At 44.2% G+C, this 27,693-nt stretch overlaps 1 protein-coding gene across 1 annotated transcript in view; it reads right to left on the bottom strand.

Moving 5' to 3' along the window:
• Positions 1 to 26,014, bottom strand: part of LOC129825395 (visinin-like protein 1) — a 46,867-nt gene extending 20,853 nt beyond the window's left edge. The window contains exons 1-2 of the mRNA XM_055885483.1: positions 25,716 to 26,014; positions 19,261 to 19,427 (exon numbers count right to left, since the gene is read on the bottom strand). Of these exons, the coding sequence (XP_055741458.1) occupies positions 19,261 to 19,422 (162 nt within the window). The 5' untranslated portion in view covers positions 19,423 to 19,427; positions 25,716 to 26,014. The remainder of the gene's footprint in view (positions 1 to 19,260; positions 19,428 to 25,715) is intronic.
• Between the last annotated feature and the right edge of the window lie 1,679 nt (positions 26,015 to 27,693).

The following is a 27,693-nucleotide window of genomic DNA, read 5'->3' as shown; positions in this document are numbered from 1 at the left end:
GAGAAGGAGCTGTTAGCATGTTACTGCATATAGCTGTTGGCAGGGAGAGGGAGCTGTTAGCTTGTTACTGCATCTGGCTGTTGGCAGGGAGCGGGAGCTGTTAGCATGTTACTGCATATGGCTGTTGGCAGGGAGCGGGAGCTGTTAGCATGTTACTGCATATGGCTGTTGGCAGGGAGAGGGAGCTGTTAGCATGTTACTGCATATGGCTGTTGGCAGGGAGCGTGAGCTGTTAGCTTGTTACTGCATATAGCTGTTGGCAGGGAGCTGTTAGCCTGTTACTGCATATGGCTGTTGGCAGGGAGAGGGAGCTGTTAGCATGTTACTGTATATAGCTGTTGGCAGGGAAAGGGAGCTATTAGCATGTTACTGCACATGGCTGTTGGCAGGGAGAGGGAGCTGTTAGCATGTTACTGCATATGACTGTTGGCAGGGAGCGGGAGCTGTTAGCATGTTACTGCATATAGCTGTTGGCAGGGAGAAGGAGCTGTTAGCATGTTACTGCATATGACTGTTGGCAGGGAGAGGGAGCTGTTAGCATGTTACTGCATATGGCTGTTGGCAGGGAGCGGGAGCTGTTAGCCTGTTACTGCATATGGCTGTTGGCAGGGAGCGTGAGCTGTTAGCTTGTTACTGCATATAGCTGTTGGCAGGGAGCTGTTAGCCTGTTACTGCATATGGCTGTTGGCAGGGAGAGGGAGCTGTTAGCATGTTACTGTATATAGCTGTTGGCAGGGAGAGGGAGCTGTTAGCATGTTACTGCACATGGCTGTTGGCAGGGAGAGGGAGCTGTTAGCATGTTACTGTATCCAAGAATCCAAGATGGCGTAGCAGTCAGATGTCCATTGTCCTCGTCTTGTCCCGTGTATATATATTTTATATATTTTTCTTCGCATATCTTTTAATATATATATTCTTTTCTTCTTAAAAACTCAACTTCAAAACACTCTCCTGCAACCCACCTCACCAAATGTGGTGCGGATCTGTTTTTTTTTCTTCCTCAAAAGTATTATTCACCTCGTATCCGAAATCTACAACAGAAGCTAACAAGCTAACCAGAAGTTAGCCAGCTCACAAGCTAACGTTAGTAGTTCAGCTAACCACAGCTAGCGCTCATCAGCTATCCTTTAGCTCGGAAAACTATTGCCAGTTTTGTACAACGCGACTCAGACCAGAGCATACCAGACCTATTTTCTCTCCATATCCCCGGATTTTTACCTCAAGCTCTGGACATTTACACCTGGATCTTGCAGCTAACTAGCTGCTATCCGAGTGACTATCGGCTAACATCAATTCCGGAGCAAACACCAATTATCCCGGAGCTAGCCAGCTGAAGAGTTCCATCAGCCACTCCTGGGCTACAATCACCTATCCGGACCCGTTTTACTGCCGATGCGGAGCCCCACCGGGCCTTCACGACTGGGATACCGACGTTATCTGCCCGAGGGAGTATTTCAACCGGCCCCTCCATCGCGACGTAACCTGAACGTCCATATACTAACTGCGGCCCGCTAATCGTTAGCTGTCTTGAGCATATCGGCTGCTATCTGAACAGGTCTATCGAACAATCTTCTTAGGCCACTATAAATATTTTGACAATTGGATTGGTCCCCTCTACCACACGGAACCCCACTAATCTACCGACGGAATTGCACGGCGTGGCTAAAAACAGACCTCCATCTTCTGCTAGCTTGCTACCCATGACTAGCTGTCTGAATCACGAAGCTAGCACCAGTTAGCAAACACAATTCTACAACTCACAACCTCTCTTTCGCCACCGCCATCCGGCTTGGATTCTCTGTCGACACGACCACGTCTGGTCTGCGGACAAATACCCCATCCGCTGTGCCCTCAACCGGCCTCTGTCTGAGCAGACCCCCTCCGTCTGAGCAGACCACCCCCCCCGGGCTACTAACTTTAAACGCCGCGGGCTAGCTTAGTGGAGGCCTCACTACTCCATCTACGGCTGCCCCCTGGACACTATGATCACTTGGCTACATAGCTTATGCCTGCTTGACTGTCCATTAATTCACGGTACTCCATTCTGTTTATTTGTGTTTTATCTGTCGGCTCTGTGCCTTAACTCAGGATCTGTGTGTAGTTAATCCGACCCTCTCTGCCCAGTCGTCGCCATTTTTACCTTCTGTTGCTGTGTTAGCTGACTAGCTGCTGTTATCTGACCTGCTGTTTTAGCTAGCTCTCCCAATCATGACCTGCAATCACTTTATGCCTTATTGTATGTCTCTCTCAAATATCAATATGCCTTGCATACTGTTGTTCAGGCTAGTTATCATTGTTTTGGTTTGCAATGGACCCCGTAGTTCCACTCTCCGTACCTCTGATACCTCCTTTGTCCCACCCCCCACACATGCGGTGACCTCACCCATTGAGACCAGCATGTCCAGAGATACAACCTCTCTTATCATCACCCAGTGCCTGGGCTTGCCTCCGCTGTACCCGTGCCCCACCATACCCTGGTCTGCACATTATGCCCAGAATCTATTCTACCACGCCCATAAATCTACTCCTTTTATTCCTTGTCCCCAACGCTCTAGGCGACCAGTTTTGATAGCCTTTAGCCGCACCCTCATCCTACTGCTCCTCTGTTCCTCGGGTGATGTGGAGGTAAACCCAGGCCCTGCATGTCCCCAGTCACCCTCATTTGTTGACTTCTGTGATCGAAAAAGCCTTGGCCTCATGCATGTCAACATCAGAAGCCTCCTCCCTAAGTTTGGATTACTCACCGCTTTAGCACACTCTGCCAACCCTGATGTCCTTGCCGTGTCTGAATCCTGGCTTAGGAAGGCCACCAAAAACTCTGAGATTTCCATACCCAACTATAACACTTTCCGTCAAGATAGAACTGCCAAAGGGGGAGGAGTTGCAATCTACTGCAGAGATAGCCTGCAAAGTTCTGTCATACTTTCCAAGTCTATGCCCAAACAGTTCGAACTTCTAATTTTAAAAATTAATCTCTCCAGAAATAAGTCTCTCACTGTTGCCGCCTGCTACCGACCCCCCTCAGCTCCCAGCTGTGCCCTGGACACCATCTGTGAATTGATCGCTCCCCATCTAGCTTCAGAGTTTGTTCTGTTAGGTGACCTAAACTGGGATATGCTTAACACCCCGGCAGTCCTACAATCTAAGCTTGATGCCCTCAATCTCACACAAATCATCAAGGAACCCACCAGGTACAACCCTAAATCCGTAAACATGGGCACCCTAATAGACATTATCCTGACCAACTTGCCCTCCAAATACACCTCTGCTGTCTTCAATCAAGATCTCAGCGATCACTGCCTCATTGCCTGTATCCGCCACGGGTCCACGGTCAAACGACCACCCCTCATCACTGTCAAACGCTCCCTGAAACACTTCTGCGAGCAGGCCTTTCTAATCGACCTGGCCCGGGTACCCTGGAAGGATATTGACCTCATCCCGTCAGTTGAGGATGCCTGGTCATTCTTTAAAAGTTACTTCCTCACCATATTAGACAAGCATGCTCCGTTCAAAAAATGCAGAACCAAGAACAGATATAGCCCTTGGTTCACTCCAGACCTGACTGCCCTCGACCAGCACAAAAACATCCTGTGGCAAACTGCAATAGCATCGAAGAGCCCCCGTGATATGCAACTGTTCAGGGAAGTCAGGAACCAATACACGCAGTCAGTCAGGAAAGCAAAGGCCAGCTTTTTCAAGCAGAAACTCCAAAAAGTTCTGGGATACTGTAAAGTCCATGGAAAACAAGAGCACCTCCTCCCAGCTGCCCACTGCACTGAGGCTAGATAACACGGTCACCACTGATAAGTCCGTGATAATCGAAAACTTCAACAAACATTTCTCAATGGCTGGCCATGCCTTCCACCTGGCGACTCCAACCTTGGCCAGCAGCCCCGCCCCCCCCCCGCTGCTACTCGCCCAAGCCTCCCCAGCTTCTCCTTTACCCATATCCAGATAGCAGATGTTCTGAAAGAGCTGGAAAACCTGGACCCATACAAATCAGCTGGGCTTGACAATCTGGACCCCCTATTTCTGAAACTGTCCGCCGCCATTGTCGCACCCCCTATTACCAGCCTGTTCAACCTCTCCTTCGTATCATCTGAGATCCCCAAGGATTGGAAAGCTGCCGCTGTCATTCCCCTCTTCAAAGGGGGAGACACCCTGGACCCAAACTGTCACAGACCTATATCCATCTTGCCCTGCCTAGCTAAGGTCTTCGAAAGCCAAGTCAACAAACAGATCACTGACCATCTCGAATCCCACCGTACCTTCTCCGCTGTGCAATCCGGTTTCCGAGCCGGTCACGGGTGCACCTCAGCCACGCTCAAGGTACTAAACGATATCATAACCGCCATCGATAAAAGACATTACTGTGCAGCCGTCTTCATCGACCTGGCCAAGGCTTTCGACTCTGTCAATCACCATATTCTTATCGGCAGACTCAATAGCCTCGGTTTTTCTAATGACTGCCTTGCCTGGTTCACCAACTACTTTGCAGACAGAGTTCAGTGTGTCAAATCGGAGGGCATGTTGTCCGGTCCTCTGGCAGTCTCTATGGGGGTACCACAGGGTTCAATTCTCGGGCCGACTCTTTTCTCTGTATACATCAATGATGTTGCTCTTGCTGCGGGCGATTCCCTGATCCACCTCTACGCAGACGACACCATTCTGTATACTTCCGGCCCTTCCCTGGACACTGTGCTATCTAACCTCCAAATGAGCTTCAATGCCATACAACACTCCTTCCGTGGCCTCCAACTGCTCTTAAATGCTAGTAAAACCAAATGCATGCTTTTCAACCGTTCGCTGCCTGCACCCGCACGCCCGACTAGCATCACCACCCTGGACGGTTCCGACCTAGAATATGTGGACATCTATAAGTACCTAGGTGTCTGGCTAGACTGCAAACTCTCCTTCCAGACTCATATCAAACATCTCCAATCCAAAATCAAATCTAGAGTCGGCTTTCTATTCCGGAACAAAGCCTCCTTCACTCACGCCGCCAAACTTACCCTAGTAAAACTGACTATCCTACCGATCCTCGACTTCGGCGATGTCATCTACAAAATAGCTTCCAATACTCTACTCAGCAAACTGGATGCAGTTTATCACAGTGCCATCCGTTTTGTTACTAAAGCACCTTATACGACCCACCACTGCGACCTGTATGCCCTAGTCGGCCGGCCCTCGCTACATGTTCGTCGTCAGACCCACTGGCTCCAGGTCATCTACAAGGCTATGCTAGGTAAAGTGCCGCCTTACCTCAGTTCACTGGTCACGATGGCTACACCCACCCGTAGCACGCGCTCCAGCAGGTGTATCTCACTGATCATCCCTAAAGCCAAAACCTCATTTGGACGCCTTTCCTTCCAGTTCTCTGCTGCCTGCGACTGGAACGAATTGCAAAAATCTCTGAAGTTGGAGACTTTTATCTCCCTCAACAACTTTAAAAATCTGCTATCCGAGCAGCTAACCGATCGCTGCAGCTGTACATAGTCCATCTGTAAACTACCCACCCAATTTACCTACCTCACCCCCATACTGCTTTTATTTATTTACTTTTCTGCTCTTTTGCACACCAGTATCTCTTCTTGCACATGATCATCTGATGATTTATCACTCCAGTGTTAATCTGCTAAATTGTAATTATTCGATTTATTGCCTAACTCATGCCTTTTGCACACATTGTATATAGATTCTCTTTTTCCTACCATGTTATTGACTTGTTTATTGTTTACTCCATGTGTAACTCTGTGTTGTTGTCTGTTCACACTGCTATGCTTTATCTTGGCCAGGTCGCAGTTGCAAATGAGAACTTGTTCTCAACTAGCCTACCTGGTTAAATAAAGGTGAAATAAATAAAAATAAATAAAAATATAGCTGTTGGCAGGGAGAGGGAGTTGTTAGCATGTTACTGCATATAGCTGTTGGCAGGGAGAGGGAGCTGTTAGCATGTTACTGCATATGGCTGTTGGCAGGGAGCGGGAGCTGTTAGCATGTTACTGCATATAGCTGTTGGCAGGGAGAGGGAGCTGTTAGCATGTTAAGGCATATAAATGTTAACCTTGGTTGTATCCTTATGGGCCCTGATCAAAAGTAGTGCACTATACAAGGACTAGAGTGCCATTTGAGACGCAACGCCTTGTCCTGCCAGCGCATCTCTCACACAAAGACGCTGGCTTGTTCACAGAGCAGAAAGAGAGAGAGAGGGCTGCTGAGTACATGCATAATCCAGCATCAATCATTTGGATGTTTCAAGTTTTGCGCAACCGACTGACCGACCTACCGATGGGGGCTCTAAGATGCATTCTGAGCTCTTACATAAAAGTCAGTGACATGTAAGGCAGGGAGAGGAGAGAGAGAGAGAGAGCGGAGAGAGAGAGAGGAGAGCTAAACTCGGGCAGCATAGCCAGCCAGCACCCTTCGGGACCCCAGTCTCAGTTATAAAACTCACGCACACAACCACACACACACAACCACACAACCACACACACACAACCACACAACCACACAACCACACAACCACACACACACACACACACACACACACACACACACACACACACACACACACACACACACACACACACACACACACACACACACACACACACACACACACACACACACACACACACACGGAGAGAGAGAGCGATGAGGCTACAGGGAAAGAGTTCACAGCAGTGCACCCACTCCCCAGTATCCACCATAATGGAAACATGAGAAAATACCAAGCTAATTAAGACAGATTAAAGAAAAAACTATACACTACAGATATCCTCTAAAACAGCAGGGAGGATGGAAAGATAAGGTTGGAATTCTAACCACATTATAGTGTCAACAAACTGACTATCCCAAATGGCACGCTACTCCCCATATAGTTCACTCATTTTGACCAGGGAGCTGATCAATGGTAGTGCACTACAGTATTTAGTGAAGAGGGTTCAATTTGGATGCACTCTAAATGCAAGTATTATGCAAGTAACTTTTGTCCAAAGTCTCTTAGGATCATTCAGTTCTTGAAAAATGAGATGCTGATTGTGAAAGCCTTCTAAGGGGAAGTCACTAAATGAAATAACACGGCGATGTCAGATTATTTTATCAGTATTATTGCTTCTCTCTGTATTAACCAGCTAGTAAGTGAAGGTGTTTGTTTGTTTCAGCATTATGAAACAAAAGTGTTCAGCATAGCCCATGGGAGTAGGGTGAAGTTGCCCCTAGACGCTGGTCTTGGATCAGTTTGGCATTTTCCCCACTAATGGTTAAAGTTGGGGTTGATCCTACATCAGTAACTAGGAGAAACTTCACCCTGGTCATCATCTCGGCACGATACTGTCAGTGTGTTTATCAGCCAGCAGAGGGGGGCAGTGAGAGAGGAAGCACAGGAAGGAGGGCCATCCAAAATGCCAGCATCCATCCCTCTGACTCAGCTTTTAGTGGCTGTCAGGTAGACCAGGGGACAGCCCTAGTTTCTTACCCTAACCCTTGAAGTGGCTACCAGATATCTTCTTCATTTGCACAAGGGGCGACATTTAAGGCTGAGGAGTGAGTTTTACAGCTCTCCATCTGCTACATGTACATGTGAAGCATCTAGTCATAATTAAAATATATGCCATTTAGCAGTAGCTTTTATGTGCATACATTTTCTACATACGTTTTGTCCCGGGAATCGAACCCACTATACTGGCATTGCAAGAGCCATGCTCACAATATAGGCTTTACTTAACACGCCACAAGTTAACCAGCTTCATGATGCATTATGTAACATAACATTGGATTTTTCTAACTAATGTCTCCTCACGTCTCCTACCATCGTTAAAATCACACCACATATATTTAATGACAGGGAACACTAATTAAGAGAGCATTCAATTGTTATGAAGTTAATTAAAAAGAGAGAGTTCAGTTCACACCATCAACCTATTTAGTGTAGCATCTAACTCTCTCTCCCTCTCTCACCCTTCCTCCACCCTCTCACATCCCCTCCCCTTCTCTCTCTCTCTCACCCCCCCATCTCTCTCTGTGTTTCTTTCTCTCTCTCCCACACCCTCTTTCCATTTCTATAGTCAGAGGAGCAGTGGATGGGTATGTTGCCCTTTCTCTTGTGATTGAATTAGATGTGCAGTTGGCCTGCGGGATAACAAGGCCTGGCTGGCACAACACAGCACAACCCCCCTCTACTTTACTGCTCCAGACCTGCACACACACACATACAGTATGCCCCCACACGCACAACACACATGCACAGACACACATTATTATATAAAGGCTTTTTAGCTTGTCTCAAGTGGCCATAGCTAAACAAACTCTGACAGACACTGGTTGAAAAAGTGAAAGACAATATATCATTGATGCCAAGTCCTAGATCATTAAAGCATATCACTACATTTTGATTGATTTGATTGAAGTGCCAGTACCCTCCCCTTCCCCAGCCCAGTACCCTCCCCTCCCCCAGCCCAGTACCCTCCCCTCGCCCAGCCCAGTACCCTCCCCTCCCCCAGCCAAGTACTCTCCCCTCCCACAGCCCAGTACCCTCCCCTCCCCTAGACCAGTACCCTCCCCTCCCCTAGACCAGTACCCTCTCCTCCCCTAGCCCAGTACCCTCACCTCCCCTAGCCCAGTGCCCTCCCCTCCCATAGCCCAGTACCCTCACCTCCCCTCACCCAGTATCCTCCCCTCCCATAGCCCAGTACCCTCGCCTCGCCCAGCCCAGTACTCTCCCCTCCCCCCACCAAACCCAGTACCCTCCCCTCCCCTAGCCCAGTAACCTCCCCTCGCCCAGCACAGTACCCCCCCTCCCCTCGCCCAGCCCAGTCCCCTCCCCTACCCTCGCCCAGCCCAGTACCCTCCCCTCCCCGCGCACAGACCAGTACCTCCCCTCCCCGCGCACAGACCAGTACCCTCCCACCCCCTAGCCCAGTATCTCCTCCCCTCGCCCCGTGTACCCTCCCCTAGCCCAGTAACCTCCCCTCGCCCAGCCCAGTACCCTCCACTCGCCCAGCCCAGTACCCTCCCCTCCCCTCGCACAGTACCTTCTCCTCCCCTCGCCCAGCCCAGTACCCTCCCCTAGCCCAGTACCCTCGCCCAGCCCAGTACCCCCCCTAGCCCATACCCTCCCCTCGCCCAGCACAGTACCCTCCCCTCCCCCAATGTTGTGTCTCTGTTCATGCAGCACCTCACACTGAGAGTTCCACTGCTGTACAAAATACGAAGCAATGACTCCAGTTCAGACAGAATAAAGTGAAAAGTATAGAAGTTTTTTCAATTCTTCCTCTTTTGTGACAGTGATGGAGCATGGATTGTGAGCGCTTCAAATGACAGCCACTAATTTTAGACCACCGCCTCTACAGACATAGAGAGAGAGAGAGAGAGAGAGAGAGAGAGAGAGAGAGAGAGAGAGAGAGAGATGTGTAACAGTATTACTTTAGTACGTCCCCTTGCCCCGACCTCGGGCGCGAACCAGGGACCTTCTGCACACATCAACAACAGTCACCCACGAAGCATCGTTACCCATCGCTCCACAAAAGCCACGGCCCTTGCAGAGCAAGGGGAAACCCTACTTCAAGTCTCAGAGCAAGTGACGTAACCGATTGAAACGCTATTAGCGCATTCCCGCTAACTAGCTAGCCATTTCACATCCGTTACACTCACCCCCCTTTCGACCTCCTCCTTTTCCGCAGCAACCAGTAATCCGGGTCAACAGCATCAATGTAACAGTATAACTTTAGTACGTCCCCTCGCCCCGACCTCGGGCGCGAACCAGGAACCCTCTGCACACATCAACAACGATCACCCACGAAGCATCGTTACCCATCGCTCCACAAAAGCCGCGGCCCTTGCAGAGGGCCCCTCTGCAAGGGGAAACCCTACTTCAAGTCTCAGAGCAAGTGATGCAACCGATTGAAACGCTATTAGCGCGTACCCGCTAACTAGCTAGCCATTTCACATCCGTTACAGATGCACCCAGGCCCTGTAGACACGTCTCTCTACACACATCCACCCTTGCAGAGAGATCTAATGGCTTAAAGGCACAATCCCTCATTTGATTTTCAGGAAAGGCTTTACAAACAATGTAGTAAAAAATGATGGAGTAAAACTGTTGTACTAATCTCATCAGGCATTTCTAAGTTATTTTCCTCAAGATTCAATTGGTATAGGCTTCATCATTATTGAACAGCAGGTAATATTGCAGATTGCACCTTTAAGCCAGTGTCTGCTCTCCAGACCTCTTACTAGTACCAGTGACAAAGACAGAGTGTAACATACAGCATCTGTCATGGTGGTATGACGTCCTGTCTATCAAACATCTGATCACATTATTACATCCCTCGTCATATTATGGATTGCTGCTGCCCTCGTCTCTGTCAGTCACTGACCATAGGACTGTTTCCATTTGTGGAAATAAAAGCGTCCAACAAGGTCATTAATTACAAACTTATGATAGTAATGCTGGGACTGTCTGGGAGAGGGGGTGGGTCACACATACACACACACACACACACACACACACACACACACACACACACACACACACACACACACACACACACACACACACACACACACACACACACACACACACACACACACACACACACACACACACAGAAACACACCACACACACACATCAAACGCCCTGCAGGTATTGAAGTGAGAATCGCCAAACCAGAATCTATCTATCCAGCCCATCAATCCAGGTCAGGGCACTGCGCTGTGTGTCCTGGTGTGGTGCAGTGTTAGGGATAGGTTTCCATCAGTGTGTGTGGGGGGAGGGGGGGGTGATTCGATCTGTGTGATTGCCTGCTGTGTAGAGAGCGATTAAGTTCCTGCATGGTGCTGTATGGGGTGTTGGTGATGTCACTATAAAGTCTTCTGCATAGTGCTGTATGGGGTGTTGGTGATGTCACTATAAAGTCTTCTGCATGGTGCTGTATGGGGTGATGGTGATGTCACTATAAAGTCTTCTGCATGGTGCTGTATGGGGTGTTGGTGATGTCACTATAAAGTCTTCTGCATGGTAATGTATGGGTGGTTGGTGATGTCACTATAAAGTCTTCTGCATGGTGCTGTATGGGGTGTTGGTGATGTCACTATAAAGGCTTCTGCATGGTGCTGTATGGGGTGTTTGTGATGTCACTATAAAGTCTTCTGCATGGTGATGTATGGGGTGTTTGTGATGTCACTATAAAGTCTTCTGCATGGTGCTATATGGGGTGTTGGTGATGTCACTATAAAGTCTTCTGCATGGTGCTATATGGAGTGTTGGTGATGTCACTATAAAGTCTTCTGCATGGTGATGTATGGGTGGTTGGTGATGTCACTATAAAGGCTTCTGCATGGTGCTGTATGGGGTGTTGGTGATGTCACTATAAAGTCTTCTGCATGGTGCTGTACAACCCAGTGCATATGCTACCCTCAGGCCAATTACAGTCTGATAGCTGTATTCAGCAGGAATCATACATTAAGTCCATTACTCTGCAACTTATCACTGATGACACAGTAACATCTATATCATCACAAAAAGAACAAACACACACTGGCAGCCCAGTCACTTACCTGACACTACTGTCATCACCATGGACCCTAGGCTCTCTCTCTGTGTGTGTGTGTGTGTGTGTGTGTGTGTGTGTGTGTGTGTGTGTGTGTGTGTGTGTGTGTGTGTGTGTGTGTGTGTGTGTGTGTGTGTGTGTGTGTGTGTGTGTGTGTGTGTGTGTGGAATGCCACACCATCTACTTAAAACTCAAAAGTAAAATGTCACTGAAAATGTAGTTGTACAGTATCTTCTGTACACTGGGATTACATACTACTCATCTCCTTCAAGACTGAAATTCAGCTCAGAGCAACGTGTTTTCACTGTGTTTTGATGGAAGCCAATGACGTAATAATCACCAACCATAATGACCTTTTTTAATGATACTACCACTGACATTTTGTCTACTGTTAAACCACTGTCCAACATTCTAAATTGTACACTTTCTTACTTCAATGTATCCCATTCCAAACCCAGTCCAGACACCCCTGCCGTCAACACTCATTAGCTTAAGTTGAAAACAACATGCTAGCAGTTCATTGTGCTCACAATAGCGCAACTCAATCTATACAGCTGATCGATTTCTGAGTTCAGTCTAGAAAACTATAATTGGAATTCATTGGTACGGAGCTACACACGTAGAATAGAAATAGAATCTACCACCACAGAGAGGGAAAAAAGCACCAAAGCCCTCAACATGCACTGATATTGTGCTCACTCAAAAAGCGTTCACTCCCTTGACGCAGACAAAATTATTGCCACTACAAACGCAGTTGAAATGAAAAGGAAGAGACTGAAAATAAAGATTTAACCCTGTTTTAACCTAGCCTATTTGAGCACACTGGGACTCAATAGACATATAATAAGTCAGTATTTAGCACAGTGACAGAAATGGCATCTGGACAGTTGGCTCAGGTGGATGGAATGTGAACGAATCAAAGGCATGATGTCACGGCCGACTGCCCTGATCTCCCTTCTATCAATGTTTGTACCATGTTCCTTAATTCCATTCTTTACTTTTAGGTTGTGTATTGCGTGTATTTTTGTCAATTTTTTGGAAATTATCTGCACTGTACAAGCATTTCACTACACTAGAGGACGACCGATTAATCATGGCCGATTAATTAGGTCCGATTTCAAGTTTTCATAACAATCGGTAATTGGCATTTTTGGATGCCGATTATGGCCGATTACATTGCACTCCACAAGGAACCTGCGTGGCAGGCTGACCACCTGTTACGCGAGTGCAGCAAGGAGCCAAGGTAAGCTGCTAGCTAGCATTAAACTTATCTTATAAAAAACAATAATAACATAATCACTAGTTAACTACACATGGTTGATGATATTACTAGTTTAACTAGCTTGTCCTGCGTTGCAAATAATCAATGCGGTGGCTGTTAATTTATCATCGAATCACAGCCTACTTCGCCAAACGGGTGATGATTTAACAAAAACGCTTTCGCAAAAAAGCACTGTCGTTGCACCAATGTATCTAACCATAAACATCCATGCCTTTTTTTAAATCAATACACAAGTATATATTTTTAAACCTGCATATTTAGTTAAAAGACATTCATGTTAGCAGGCAATATTAACTAGGGAAATTGTGTCACTTCTCTTGAGTTCTGTGCAAGCAGAGTCAGGGTATATGCAGCAGTTTGGGCCGCTTGGCTCGTTGCGAACTGTGTGTAAACCATTTCTTCCTAACAAAGACCGTAATTATTTTGCCAGAATTTTACATAATTATGACATAACATTGAAGGTTGTGCAATGTAACAGCAATATTTAGACTTATGGATGCCACCTGTTCGATAAAATACGGAACGGTTCCGTATTTCACTGAAAGAATAAACGTTTTGTTTTTGAAATGATAGTTTCCGGATTTCACCATATTAATGACCTAAGGCTCGTATTTCTGTGTGTTTATTATATTAGAATTAAGTCTATGATATGATATTTGATAGAGCAGTCTGACTGAGCGGTGGTAGGCAGCAGCAGGCTCATAAGCATTCATTCAAACAGCACTTTCCTGCGTTTGCAAGCAGCTCTTCGCAATGCTTGAAACACAGCGATAATTATGACTTCAAGCCTATCAACTCCTGAGATTAGGCTGGCAATACTATAGTGCCTATGAGAACATCCAATAGTCAAAAGGTATATGAAATACAAATGATATAGAGAGAAATAGTCCTATAATTCCTATAATAACTACAACCTAAAACTTCTTACCTGGGAATATTGAAGACTCATGTTAAAAGGAACCACCAGCTTTCATTTGTTCTCATGTTCTGAGCAAGGAACTTAAACGTTAGCTTATTTACATGGCAAATATTTCACTTTTACTTTCTTCTCCAACACTTTGTTTTTGCATTATTTGCATTATTATTTCAACCAAATTGAAAATGTTTCATTATTTATTTGACACTAAATTGATTTTATTGATGTATTATATTAAGTTAAAATTGTAAAGGTTTTCTTCCAGGGGTGAAGGAGAGGACCAAAGTGCAGCGTGGCTAGTGTTAAACATGTTTAATACCAGAACAAGTGAAACACTACAAACAACATACAAAATAACAAATGTGCAAAACCGATACAGACCTATCTGGTGCAGAACACAAACACAGAGACAGGTAACAAACACCCACAAAATCCCAACACAAAACAAGCCTCCCATATGAGTCTCAATCAGAGACAACGACTACCATCTGTCTCTGATTGAGAACCCACACTAGGCTGACATAGAAACAGACAAACTAGACACACAACATAGAATTCCCACCCAGCTCACGTCCTGACCAACTAAACACATACAAAACAACAGAAAACAGGTCAGGAACGTGACAAAAATAAAAGTGTTAATTCAGTATTGTTGTAATTGTCATTATTACAAATATGTATATAAAAATCGGCCGATTAAACGGTATCGGCTTTTTTTGGTACTCCAATAATCGGTATCGGTATCAGCGTTGAAAAATCATAATCGGTCGACCTCTAATAATATATATATATATACAGTGGGGAGAACAAGTATTTGATACACTGCCGATTTTGCAGGTTTTCCTACTTACAAAGCATGTAGAGGTCTGTAATTTTTATCATAGGTACACTTCAACTGTGAGAGACGGAATCTAAAAAAATCCAGAAAATCACATTGTATGATTTTTAACTAATTAACTTGCATTTTATTGCATGACATAAGTATTTGATACATCAGAAAAGCAGAACTTAATATTTGGTACAGAAACCTTTGTTTGCAATTACAGAGATCATACATTTCCTGTAGTTCTTGACCAGGTTTGCACACACTGCAGCAGGGATTTTGTCCCACTCCTCCATACAGACCTTCTCCAGATCCTTCAGGTTTCGGGGCTGTCGCTGGGCAATACGGACTTTCAGCTCCCTCCAAAGATTTTCTATTGGGTTCAGGTCTGGAGACTGGCTAGGCCACTCCAGGACCTTGAGATGCTTCTTACGGAGCCACTCCTTAGTTTCCCTGGCTGTGTGTTTCAGGTCGTTGTCATGCTGGAAGACCCAGCCACGACCCATCTTCAATGCTCTTACTGAGGGAAGGAGATTGTTGGCCAAGATCTCGCGATACATGGCCCCATCCATCCTCCCCTCAATACGGTGCAGTCGTCATGTCCGCCTTTGCATAAAAGCATCCCCAAAGAATGATGTTTCCACCTCCATGCTTCACGGTTGGGATGGTGTTCTTGGGGTTGTACTCATCCTTCTTCTTCCTCCAAACACGGCGAGTGGAGTTTAGACCAAAAAGCTCTATTTTTGTCTCATCAGACCACATGACCTTCTCCCGTTCCTCCTCTGGATCATCCAGATGGTCATTGGCAAATGTCAGATGGGCCTGGACATGCGCTGACTTGAGCAGGGGTACCTTGCGTGCGCTGCAGGATTTTAATCCATGACGACGTAGTGTGTTACTAATAACTACAACCTAAAACTTCTTAACTGGGAATATTGAAGACTCATGTTAAAAGGAACCACCAGCTTTCATATGTTCTCATGTTCTGAGCAAGGAACTTGAACATTAGCTTTTTTACATGGCAAATATTGCACTTTTACTTTCTTCTCCAACACTGTGTTTTTGCATTATGTAAACCAAACATCTTTCATTATTTATTTGAGACTAAATAGATTTGTATTTATGTATTATATTAAGTTAAAATAATTGTTCATATTTCATTCAGTACTGTTGTAATTGTCATTAATACAAATATATATATATAAAAATCGGCCGATTAATCGGTTTCGTCTTTTTTGGTCCTCCAATAATCGGTATCGGTATCGGCGTTGAAAAATCATAATCGGTCGACCTCTACATTACACCGCAATAACATCTGCAAGTGACAATAAAATTAGATTAGATTTTGATTTGATCACCCACTCACTCACAGTCACTGAAATTACCTAAATCACACCGAACATACCTTCACACACAAACACACACACGCACATCATTGGGACACACACACACGTGAGGCAGCATGCACACACACACACATGAGTGCATACACACACACCCATTGGGACACACACAAGTGAATGCGGGGACACACACACACACACCATTCCTTTTCAGAAGAACAGTCTGTCCAGCTAATGTGATGTAATCAATGTTCTCACTATCAGAGCCTTTGGATTTAAATAAAACCCTTTCACTGATATCCTGTTGCCTGGAAACACAATATGACGCTGCGAAAGGTTAACTTGCCTGCAGCCATCAGCCTCTGAGACCTCTTTGGAACACCACTCTGTACGGTACATCAGTTTCATCCACAGTGCACTCAATGCATTGGTTGTCAATTATAGTAAGACGGTCTCCAGCGTGTAGATGTTCATACACGCTGTCAGCCTGTCACAAAGAACCCCAATTGGGGCTACGAGGGTGTACATGTAGGCCTACACCATAGATATTTGGTTATGTGTCTTTGTCTTGTGGCGTTTTCTGAAGCCTCTTAGCTAATGCAGACTAGGTGTGCATCACAAAATGGCACCCTATTCCCTCTTGAGTGCACAACGTTTGACTTTGACCGATAGGGAATTAGGTGCATTGATATTTCTAGCCATGCCTTTAGATACTCTCTAACATGGTTTTACATCTTTCATTATGGGGCATTTCCTGAGACGACCGACCAGGGTTAGGATGTCAGTACCTATACAGTGCCTTCAAAAAGTATTCTTACCCTTTGACTTATTCCAAATTTGCTTTTGTTACTGTAAGGTATGCATAACTGGCTGCAGGGAAGTCAAGCGCAGAAGAGCAGAATTGGCTAGCCAAACGGAGCCCCTTTATTATGGCGAACAGACACACGGCACTAAGAACAATAAACAAATATGGGTTGACATAACCCGGCGCAAACTGGGTGTGGAGGGGGTGAGTAGTGGAGACCCCTGTTGTGCTGGTGGGGGCGCTGGAGGGACTCCCTGTCTCTCCCAGCGGTCCATCGTCTGGACGACGCAGTCAATGGCGGCGCAGAGATGGTGAATCACCGCTGTGTGCTCCCGGACGCGCTCCTCGACTCCGCTACCAGAGGTACCTGCTCCTGCTGACTCCATACTCGGGTGTGGAATTCTGTAAGGTATGCGTAGCTGGCTGCAGGGAAGTCAGGCGCAGGAGAGCAGAATTGGGTAGCCAAACGGAGCCCCTTTATTACGGCGAACAGACACACGGCACTAAGAACAATAAACAAATATGGGTTGACATAACCCGGCGCAAACCAGTCTGACGTGCACATACACGTAACAACAAACAATTCCACACACAGACATGGGGGGAACAGAGGGTTAAATACACGTAAAATAATGAGGGAATGTAAACCAGGTGTGCGGGAAAACAAGACAAAACAAATGGAAAATGAAAAGTGGATTGGCGATGGCTAGAAGACCGGTGACGTCGACCGCCGAACGCCGCCCGAACAAGGAGAGGAACCGACTTCAGCGGAAGTCGTGACAGTTACAGCCTGAATTCAAAATTGATTCAATAGAATTTTTCTCTCACCCATCTACACACAACACACCATAATGTGTATTAAGGCACTGCATCTAAGTGCTAGAGGCGTCACTACCTACCCTGGTTCGATTCCAGGCTGTATCACAACCGGCCGTGATTGGGAGTCCCATAGGGCGTCGCACAATTGGCCCAGCGTCGTCCGGGTTAGGGTTTGACCGGGGTAGGCCGTCATTGTAAATAACAATTTGCCTAGTTAAATAAAGGTTAAATAAAAATAAATACTAAAGGGGGGGAAGAAGTGGGGGAGGGATAAAGGGGGGGAATAAGTGGGGGGTGACACCTACCCTCTTTCTTTCTACCTATCCTTGTTCTGTATGTCTTGTTTTGTAATATTTGTTTTGTACCCAGAACTCTGGGTCTTTTTGTTTCTGTCTGCTCTTTTATGTTTAGATAAAAATTGTATACCTGCCTTTTATACCTATACACCATTCCTGTGTGTGTTCAATAAAAAATATTTGAACGAAAATAAATACAAATTATGTGACTTGTTAAGCACATTTGTAATCCTATTTAGGCTTGCAATAACATAGGGGTTGAATACTTATTGACTCAAGACATTTCAGGTTTTCATTTTTCATGAATTTGTACAAATTTCTAACAACATAATTCCACTTTGACATTACGGAGTAATGTGTGTAGACCAGTGACAAAAAATCTCAGGCTGTAAAACAACAAAATGTGGAAAAAGTCAAGGGGTGTGAATACTTTCTGAAGGCACTGTCATCCACTAACAACAAATCTACACTCCAAGACGCCTGATACTTCCCTAATGGTCAATATTCATACATGGCTGTAGCTATAAGATCTTGACAATCTTATTTCAATTCTTTAAATAGAAGATTATAAAGATTACATTTACCTATATAAAATTAACTGAAAGTTTCATTAAACTTATCTGTATTTAGGACTAGAAAATATATAATTCTTCTCACCTTATGGCCTGTGAATAATAATTTCTCCCCGAGCCCCTCTAAAGATGAGGAGATAAATATTAAAGGAGATTATAATCAAAGTGCTCTTGAGTTGTTCTTGAGTTGCTTCACCGTCGATTAGTTTCCTGCCCGGATACAGGAGGGAAAGAATAACATAATGGATACAGCTGAGGGAACGAATAAGACAGGAGGGTGATATCACATACTGTAATGTACTCGTTACTAATTACAGTACTGTTATTGAGCTTGCCATAGGATCATGTTGTTTTGATTGCTTTGCCACTGCGATGACATATGCTTCTGTTATACTTACAAAGCTCCAAAACCTCTGCATTTCTGCTAGTTCTCAACATTTCTGTAGAGTATTGAGTTGTATGGTTTTTGAACACATTCACTTGTGGAGAAATTGAAAGAATTTTGTACGACATCACTTCCTCAACTACCAAGCCTTGGGGCTCCTATATCTATCCTTATGTATTTCAATCCACTGCTAAACCAATTGGCCTATCGCACCAATAAAGAGTGTACTATTCTTCTCTTCTCTTCTCTTCTCTGCTCTACTCTACTCTATGGAGATATTGCTGATAAAAGGGTCTGTGTCTGTGCAGATGTTGGCAAAGTGACAGTGTGCATCCAAAATGGCACACTTATTCCCTATATAGTGCACTACTTCTGATGAGATCCTGATGGGCTCTGGCCAAAAGTAGGGCACTTTATAGGGAATAGGGTGCATTTAGATGTTGGCAGAGTGACAGTGTTCTGTAGCTACCTTCACATAGAGTTGTTGGAACTCGTCCAGATTGAGTCGTCCACTGGGGCAGTCTTTGAGGAAGCCTTTGTACCACTGTTTCAGCTCGTGCTCGTTAAATTCTGTGCTCTTTACCAGATCCTCCATCACCTCTGGGGTCAGCTTGCTGTTTTTCGCTCCCATTTTATCTGTAAAAGAATGGCAAGAGAATTATTTTAGAATGTCAGAGGAAGAAAAAGTAATGGAAAGTTATTCTTTGAGAATGTCTGTATGGAAAGAAAGAATGGTGCCTGATTACTTTGGAAAGTATGGAAAGAATGAATGGAACACATAATTTTTCTATCAGAACAGGTTAAATACCTGTGGCAGTCTGGACTAACATTGACAGAAATCTCTAAAAGGTATCAGCAAAGTCTTTCATCAGGCTTGAATTGAAGAAAGGAGAATTTTCTAGCACGGGTAATTATATTCTAAACACCACCTCAACCCAGCTGTAGCTAAAAATGGCTGTAATGTATCAAAAATCACCTCAATCCAATGGATTATGTGATATTTAGGGAAAAGTAATCATGTTGAACACTAAGTGTGGATTTGTATACCATGTCTCTATTTGGCTGCACCAGGGACGATAAAACACAGATGATCGAAGAATATTCCTGGATAGCTTCGATGATTGTCTTATGTTTTAACCCAAGACGTTTGATACATTGATAGATCTTACATATACTAGGGAGTAGCCTACCTCCCCTTAGCTGGCTGCTACACCAACGCATTCTGTATAATTAAAACAAAAATAAATCCATGGTTGTCTGGAAATAAAGTATATGCCATCACTTCTGCTCCGCCTAAGTATCTACAATCACTCAACAACAAACATGCACCAGGTCAGACCACTGGAGATTTAACTAGCAAACGAGTGTGTATCCAACAGCAATTCCTTGAGATTGTTAGGCTAAGTGTCTCGAGTTGTTTGTTTTATTGTGATCTGATGCCATAATTGTGACTTTGTGTCTAATTTCCCTTTCGGCCCACTTTGCTTAGCCTTAGCCCAATCTCCTTTGCTTAGCCTTAGCCCGATCTCCCTTACTTAGCCATATCTCCTTTGGTTAGCCCTATCTCCTTTTCTTAGCCTTAGCCCTATCTCCTTTGCTTAGCCTTAGCCCTATCTCCCTTGCTTAGCCTTAGCCCTATCTCCTTTTCTTAGCCTTAGCCCGATCTCCCTTGCTTAGCCCTATCTCCTTTGCTTAGCCTTAGCCCAATCTCCTTTGCTTAGCCTTAGCCCGATCTCCTTTGCTTAGCCCTATCTCCTTTGCTTAGCCTTAGCCCAATCTCCTTTGCTTCGCCTTAGCCCGATCTCCCTTGCTTAGCCCTATCTCCTTTGCTTAGCCTTAGCCCAATCTCCTTTGCTTAGCCTTAGCCCGATCTCCTTTGCTTAGCCCTATCTCATTGTCTTAGCCTTAGCCCTATCTCCTTTGCTTAGCCTTAGCCCTATCTCCTTTGCTTAGCCTTAGCCCTATCTCCTTTGCTTAGCCTTAGCCCTATCTCCACAGCCTGCAGCTGTTTGCACCCCAGCCTCTGTATCCAGCCCAGCTCACACTGCTTCACACTGCTTCACACTGCTTCACACACACACACACACACACACACACACACACACACACACACACACACACACACACACACACACACACACACACACACACACACACACACACACACACACACACACACACACACACACACACACACACTGCTTCTAATTCAGCCAGATTAGTTCATTAAGAAACCTGTCATTAGCATAACGAGCATGCCAACAAATCCAATGCTACAATGTGACTTTTACCATTTAGAAAATCTGGCCCCTTTCACTAGTCACCAATGCTCTCACTGAATCACAAAAGGTCCCGAGCGGAGAAAGCAGATCTGAAATCTGGAGATTTTATTGTCAATGTGTAATGGTTGTGTAATTCTTAGTACTCTAGATTCATGTAAAAGGGGGAAAGAGCTCAAATTCATTCTGCTCGTATTAAACAAAGAGATTATATGATACCATCGGAAAAGCCATATCAATTAATTAGGTGCATCCTGTAGCAAACAAACAACTAGCACTTTAAAGGGTCAATTCTATTATTTCTGATTCAATTATCACAGATATGACGAAAAGTATTCTCTAGAAGATAATACATTGCAGATGATGATTTAATGACATGCAGCATTTTAACTTTGTCTATGTTAAGGGGAAAACAACCACAGAAAAAAATGATTAGTCACCCAACACCGAACGCTTAATAACAGAGTTCAGAACGAAAAATAATTTAATTGAATTTCATGGTTTAGAGGTAAAACCCAATGCATGACAAGCGAGACAATCACAATCACATTGCCATCAACAAAAACAATGATAGAGATTGCGAGCTAGCCACAGAACAAAACTGAATAACAACGGTGTGACATCACCAATAGAATACCTAGCCTAGTGCAAGGCGAGGCCTCAAATTGCCTGATACATTAACTGGACGTCAGCCTCTCTGATCTATGGAGTGCAGTAGATAGATGCTCTTTGTCCTTGGAGATTACCTCAGCGTACAATGGCCTATTCCCCTGAGACGTAGAGGGTACACTCACTATCACCTGCGCCTTGGCTCGCACTGACGAGCGGGGCAAAACAACCCTGATGTCAAGTCTCATACACTTTCATTGTAGTGAGTGAGGTAGCTATGATACAAATACTCTGTCCCATGTCCCATACTCTTTCATTGTACTGAGGAAGCAGCATGAGCCAGAACAAGAGAGTTAATTACACTGAACAAAAATATAATCGCAACATGTAAAAAGTTGGTCCCATGTTTCATGAGCTGAAATGAAAGATCCCAGAAATGTTCCCTAAGCACAAAAAGCTAACACTAGATACTAACTGGTTTTCTGATCCATGCCCCTACCTTTTTTTAAGGTATCTGTGACTAACAGATGCATAACTGTATTCCAGTCACGTAAACTCCATAGATTAGGGCCTAATGAATTTATTTAATATTGACTGATTTCCTTGTATCAACTGTAACTAATTAAAATATTTTTAATAGTTGCATGTTGCGTTTATATTTTTGTTCAGTGTATACAATGTGAATTAATTACTGTAATATATTCTATTTAATGCTGACCCAAGTGACAAGGCTTCAGTGAAAGCCAAGGTAGCGATTGTTAGGCTACATCAAAGACCATCACCAGGCCCCTTGCCATTTTTATGTCATGAACACATTTGCAGTTCTGACAAGCACATACTGATTGCCTTCCCCAAAAACAACTCTATCATGTTCTTCTTGTGGTTCTTAGAATAACTGAAGAAGACATTCTACTTACTCTATTTCTGGAACTTTCATGTCATGAAATGAGATTGTACTCTAATGACAAATCATCAAAATGAACAGATATCAACTCTAAGCACACCTTCTGAGTACCCAAAGTAGTGGACGTAGTTTGGAGAACTGTGTTCTCGTGATGAGTAACCATGTCTATGCTTTAGCTCAGTGGGCTATCAATCTGGCCATGGTATAGCCCTAGTAAAGGCTGGGGGGGATAGTTCTCATTTCCATCCAGCCATTACTATCTCCATGCCTCTAATGTCAATTATCTCTGGATCCTTGTTAACTAGGGCACAAGAGGACTGAACACACACACAGGACCATGGAATGAACACACACACAGGACCATGCTATGAACACACACACAGGACCATGCTATGAACACACACACACACACACACACACACACACACACACACACACACACACACACACACACACACACACACACACACACACACACACACACACACACACACACACACACACACGACCATGCTATGAACACACACAGGACCATGCTATGAACACACACACACACACACACACACACACACACACACACACACACACACACACACACACACACACACACACACACACACACACACACACACACACACACACACACACACAGAGGACCATGTTATGAACACGCAAAGGTAGTAGCCTAGCAGTGTAAGAAAACATAAGATGATCATTCTCCTGACCCAGCATTGCAGCAACCAGTGAACATATTGACAGTGATAGTCAAAGCACATCTCCAGAAGAAGCTGTGTTGTTGTTAGCATAGAGTTACCCATATAACAAACATCCAGGGATAGATGGTGCTGTATTCTCGAAGCAAGCAGTAGCCTATGTTCTGAGACATATAAACTGGTGACGTTTTCCTTGTCACAATACGTGCTGTCACTCTCAATGAAGTATAGGCCTCAAGACAGCAGCAGCAGCACCAGACAGATCAGTCCCATGTGAGCAATGATGAGCATGTATAATCCACTACCGGGCTACTCCACTCAGAGGTGTGACACTTTAAAAGGTCTTCCATTCACACAATGGCGGAGGAGCAGAGTACAGACTGCTCCAAGAGGTGCACCTGTATGCCCCAATCTCATGTTTTGCATTGCACTCGAACACAGCACCGTTGTCAAGAGACTTAGGCGGCGGAGTAGGCTTTACGCTGATGAGGAAAATGTCTCTATTGCTTCCCTACAGGTCCATTTCAGAGCAGCAGCATCATCAGACAATGAGTGAATGGGTGTTAAATGCAATGTAAAGGTGAATGGAGGGAGGAGTAGAAGAGATGGGGCGGCAGGTAGCCTAGTGGATAAGATCGTTGAGCCAGTAACCGAAAGGTCGCTAGTTTGAATCCCCGACTAGGTGAAAAATCTGTCGATGTGCCCTTGAGCTCCTGTAAATCTGCTAAATGACTCAAATTTAAATGTAATGATGTGAAGGAGAAGAGATTATGTGAAGAATAAAAAATGGAAATTGCAAGTCAGTTAAGAACAAATTCTTATTTACAATGACGGCCTACCAAGGAACAGTGGGTTAACTGCCTTGTTCAGGGGCAGAACGACAGATTTGTACCTTGTCAGCTCGGGGATTGGATCCAGTAACCTTTCGGTTACTGGCCCAAAGCTCAACAGCTAGGCTACCTGCCACCCCAAAAGGAAATGCTTTTACTTGACAATGACTAATTCCCTGAAATCATAGTCTGAATCTACTGCTGCAGTTGTGTTAGTGGTGACAAAAGACCCAGATAGTGCCACTCGGTTACAAAGAAGTAAGTCTGCAGTGCATTGCAGAGGGCAGCATGTTGTCATCCGCTCAGTACACTGAGACAGGGCCAAATAGATAGTACATGGTTCTAAGGATCTTAGGGCAGCCTCTTAGTACATTTTAGTCATTTAGCAGACGCTCTTATCCAGAGAGACTTACAGGAGCAATTATGGTTAAGTGCCTTGCTCAAGGGCACATTGGCAGATTTCTTACCTAGTCAACTCAGGGATTCAAACCAGCAACCTTTTGGTTACTGGCTAAACTCCACTAACCAAAGTATAGTCATCAGCTGATTCTCTAATATGAACTAATAGTCCTCCTCTCTCTGTATACTGACCAGCCACATAATGTAACAGCATGTTCCTTTTCCATCATTTTCCAATAGAGAATGACCTTGAGAGTCAAAATCCAGTGAAGTACAACACCCACACATACATTAACAGATGCTCAGATCTATACATTCAAGCACTATCGATGACATGTTTCATATGCACTGCAAATCTTGCAATCATGATTTCTTAGCACTACCACAAAAAAGAGCATGTTTTTAAGAAAATATATCAGTCTAAGATGAAAGGACATACGATATAAAACAAATCTACATTTAAAAGTCAGTTTTCAGTTTTGGGATTATTTCTATCATAATTTCACCATGCCACGCATGCATTTGTTTCTAAACTAGCATCGCCCGGCAAATCAAATGGTTCCATCCTTGCAGCCCAGCCAGCGCGAGCCCAGCCAGGGTGAGCGCATACAAACGTGCCAGGAGCGAGGCAGCATCCCCTAAGCACTACATCAGAATCACAACAGAGGAAAGAAAGCTCAGAGGAAAATGCCACATTACAATTGCATTTGAAAATGTCATATATTGCATTTGGCAAATTAATGAAAACAACACCACACATGAACTGTATCTATTGACATGTAGCCTTTTTCTAGTTGTAGGCTACTCTTGATACTTTTGTTTTTGAAAAATCCACCAGTGAAGTAGGCTAAACCACTCCCGCCCCATTCAGTACCAGGCTATTTGTTTGGGAGATAAAGAGCCATATTGTTTTCTGTATTCTCTTAATAAATAGCCTACAATATGAAATTATATGATTTGCAGTCCTGCTGTTGATCCATTATGATATAGCCTCTTAAGAAGATTGGGCCATGCTTCCCCAATGTAAAATACATTTAGCCTAACCTAATTATTTAATACAACTGTATTAGTTTGTAGTATAATGTATCTAGCAATGATTTATAAAGATTATCTTTACAAATCATAATTGAATAGAGGGAAAGTTTCACTATGCATTTTACTGTAATCCACAATAAATAAAACATATTTACCTTGCAAGAGTGCGAAGTTAACTGGTCTTTGCTCTCTTCTTCAGAGTAGGTTATATGTGCGGACAGAGACTATTAGTCAAACGTCTTGTCGAGGCTTGTGGTGGGGTTTCTTTGGGAAGAAATGAGCCTCGTCGAAAATCACTGATGCAGTTCCAAGGATTCTGCAAGTAGGACCGTCCACACACACACACACACACGCTCGCTGAGGATACAATGAAGCGCAGCGTCAGACCAAGTGTATCACGACTCTCTCTCTCCCTGTCTCCCTCGCACAGAGTGGTTGATGCCAGGCATGCAATGGACCACTGTTTTGGTGGGGTGTTTTTTGAGTTTGCGCATGAGGAAAGGAATACGCCTTCTACTGCACCTATGCTATCTGTGAATTAGAATTATTTTTATGTGCATTAAATGTGCAGTCTCATGAGGGTCATTGTCAACATATATAGCCTATGATAGGAATATAAATCGCAAAATATATTAAAATCAAAGTACATTCCCCAGATCCTGGTGGTAGGGGTAGGCCTACTACATGCTGTAAATCTGCTATTATGCCTATTGATTATATTCTGCCATTGCTATCAAATCAGTCCTACTTTCAAAAGGAACAACAGCATTTGAACAGTCAAAAAATAACGACTGATAATGTAACAAAGCATCTCTTTATGCGTTTTTTTTTTAAAGGCTGCCACTACCAAAAGTTAGGCTGATTGTCTATTCTTACAGCATATCTGGCGCCAAGGGTTTTACTTACCTTCATTGCCTCACTCACTCACGCACGCGCTAGTAACATTTCGCGCCAAACAGCAAAACAGCTGGTGGTGGCAGCAGCAGCATCAGCACAACACAGACCACAGCGTCCAGTTTCGCAAAAAAAAACAATGGCTAACTAGCTAACGTTAGCTAGCTACTTTGTTTTGAATCTGTAAAAGGTTTCTCTGGTAAGTCATCAAATAAGTGTCGGGTTGTGAAAACGCGATTATTGTAGATAGCTACTTGTATTTTACAAACTATACACATTTACAATATTACGAGCTAGCTAGTTTGGTTGGTAGGGTAACTAAAGTTAGTTAGTTAGCTAGCTAGGCTTGCTAGCTATTATTTTCAAAAACTTGTCAGGGATGTCAATAATGACATTATTATCTGAATCCATCTAAAACGGCTCCTCATTTTGTATAAATTTAGATTTTGAACCAAAACAAAGCGGGGCCTTTTGTTCAATAATAAAACGATGTGTTTGTGGTGGCAGCCTATTCATGTTTTTTAATTCAATTCAGAAGGTACAGTCGTGGCTAAAAGTTTTGAGAATGACACAAATATAAATGTTCACAAAGTCTGTTGCCTCAGTTTGTATGATGGCAATTTGCATATACTCCAGAATATTATGAAGAGTGATAAGATGAATTGCAAAGTCCCTCTTGAACTGAATCCCCCAAAAACATTTCCACTGCATTTCAGCCCTGCCACAAAAGGACCAGCTGACATCATGTCAGTGATTCTCTCGTTAACCTCTCTAGGGTGTGTGGGACGCTAACGTCCCACTTGGCCAAAAGCCAGTAAAAATGCAGCGTGCCAAATTCAAATATATTACTATAAAAATCAATCTCATGAAATCACACATGAAAGACAACAAATTAAAGCTACACATGTTGTGAATCCAGCCAACATGTCTGATTTCAAAAAGGATTTACGGCGAAAGCACACCAAACGATTATGTTAGGTCAGTACATAGCCACAGAAAAACTGCCATTTTCCTAGCCAAACACAGGAGTCACGCAGAAGCAGAAATCGAGATAAAATTAATCACTAACCTTTGATGATCTTCATCAGATGACACTCATAGGACATCATGTTACACAATACATGTATGTTTTGTTCGATAATGTGCATATTTTTATCCACAAATCTCAGTTTACATTGGCGCCATGTTCAGAAATGCCTCAAAAATATCCGGAGAAATTGCAGCGAGCCACATCAAATA

The sequence above is a fragment of the Salvelinus fontinalis genome, chromosome 27 (genome assembly GCF_029448725.1).
Source record: "Salvelinus fontinalis isolate EN_2023a chromosome 27, ASM2944872v1, whole genome shotgun sequence".
Classification (NCBI taxonomy): domain Eukaryota; kingdom Metazoa; phylum Chordata; class Actinopteri; order Salmoniformes; family Salmonidae; genus Salvelinus; species Salvelinus fontinalis.
This window is presented reverse-complemented; position numbering and strand designations above follow the sequence as displayed.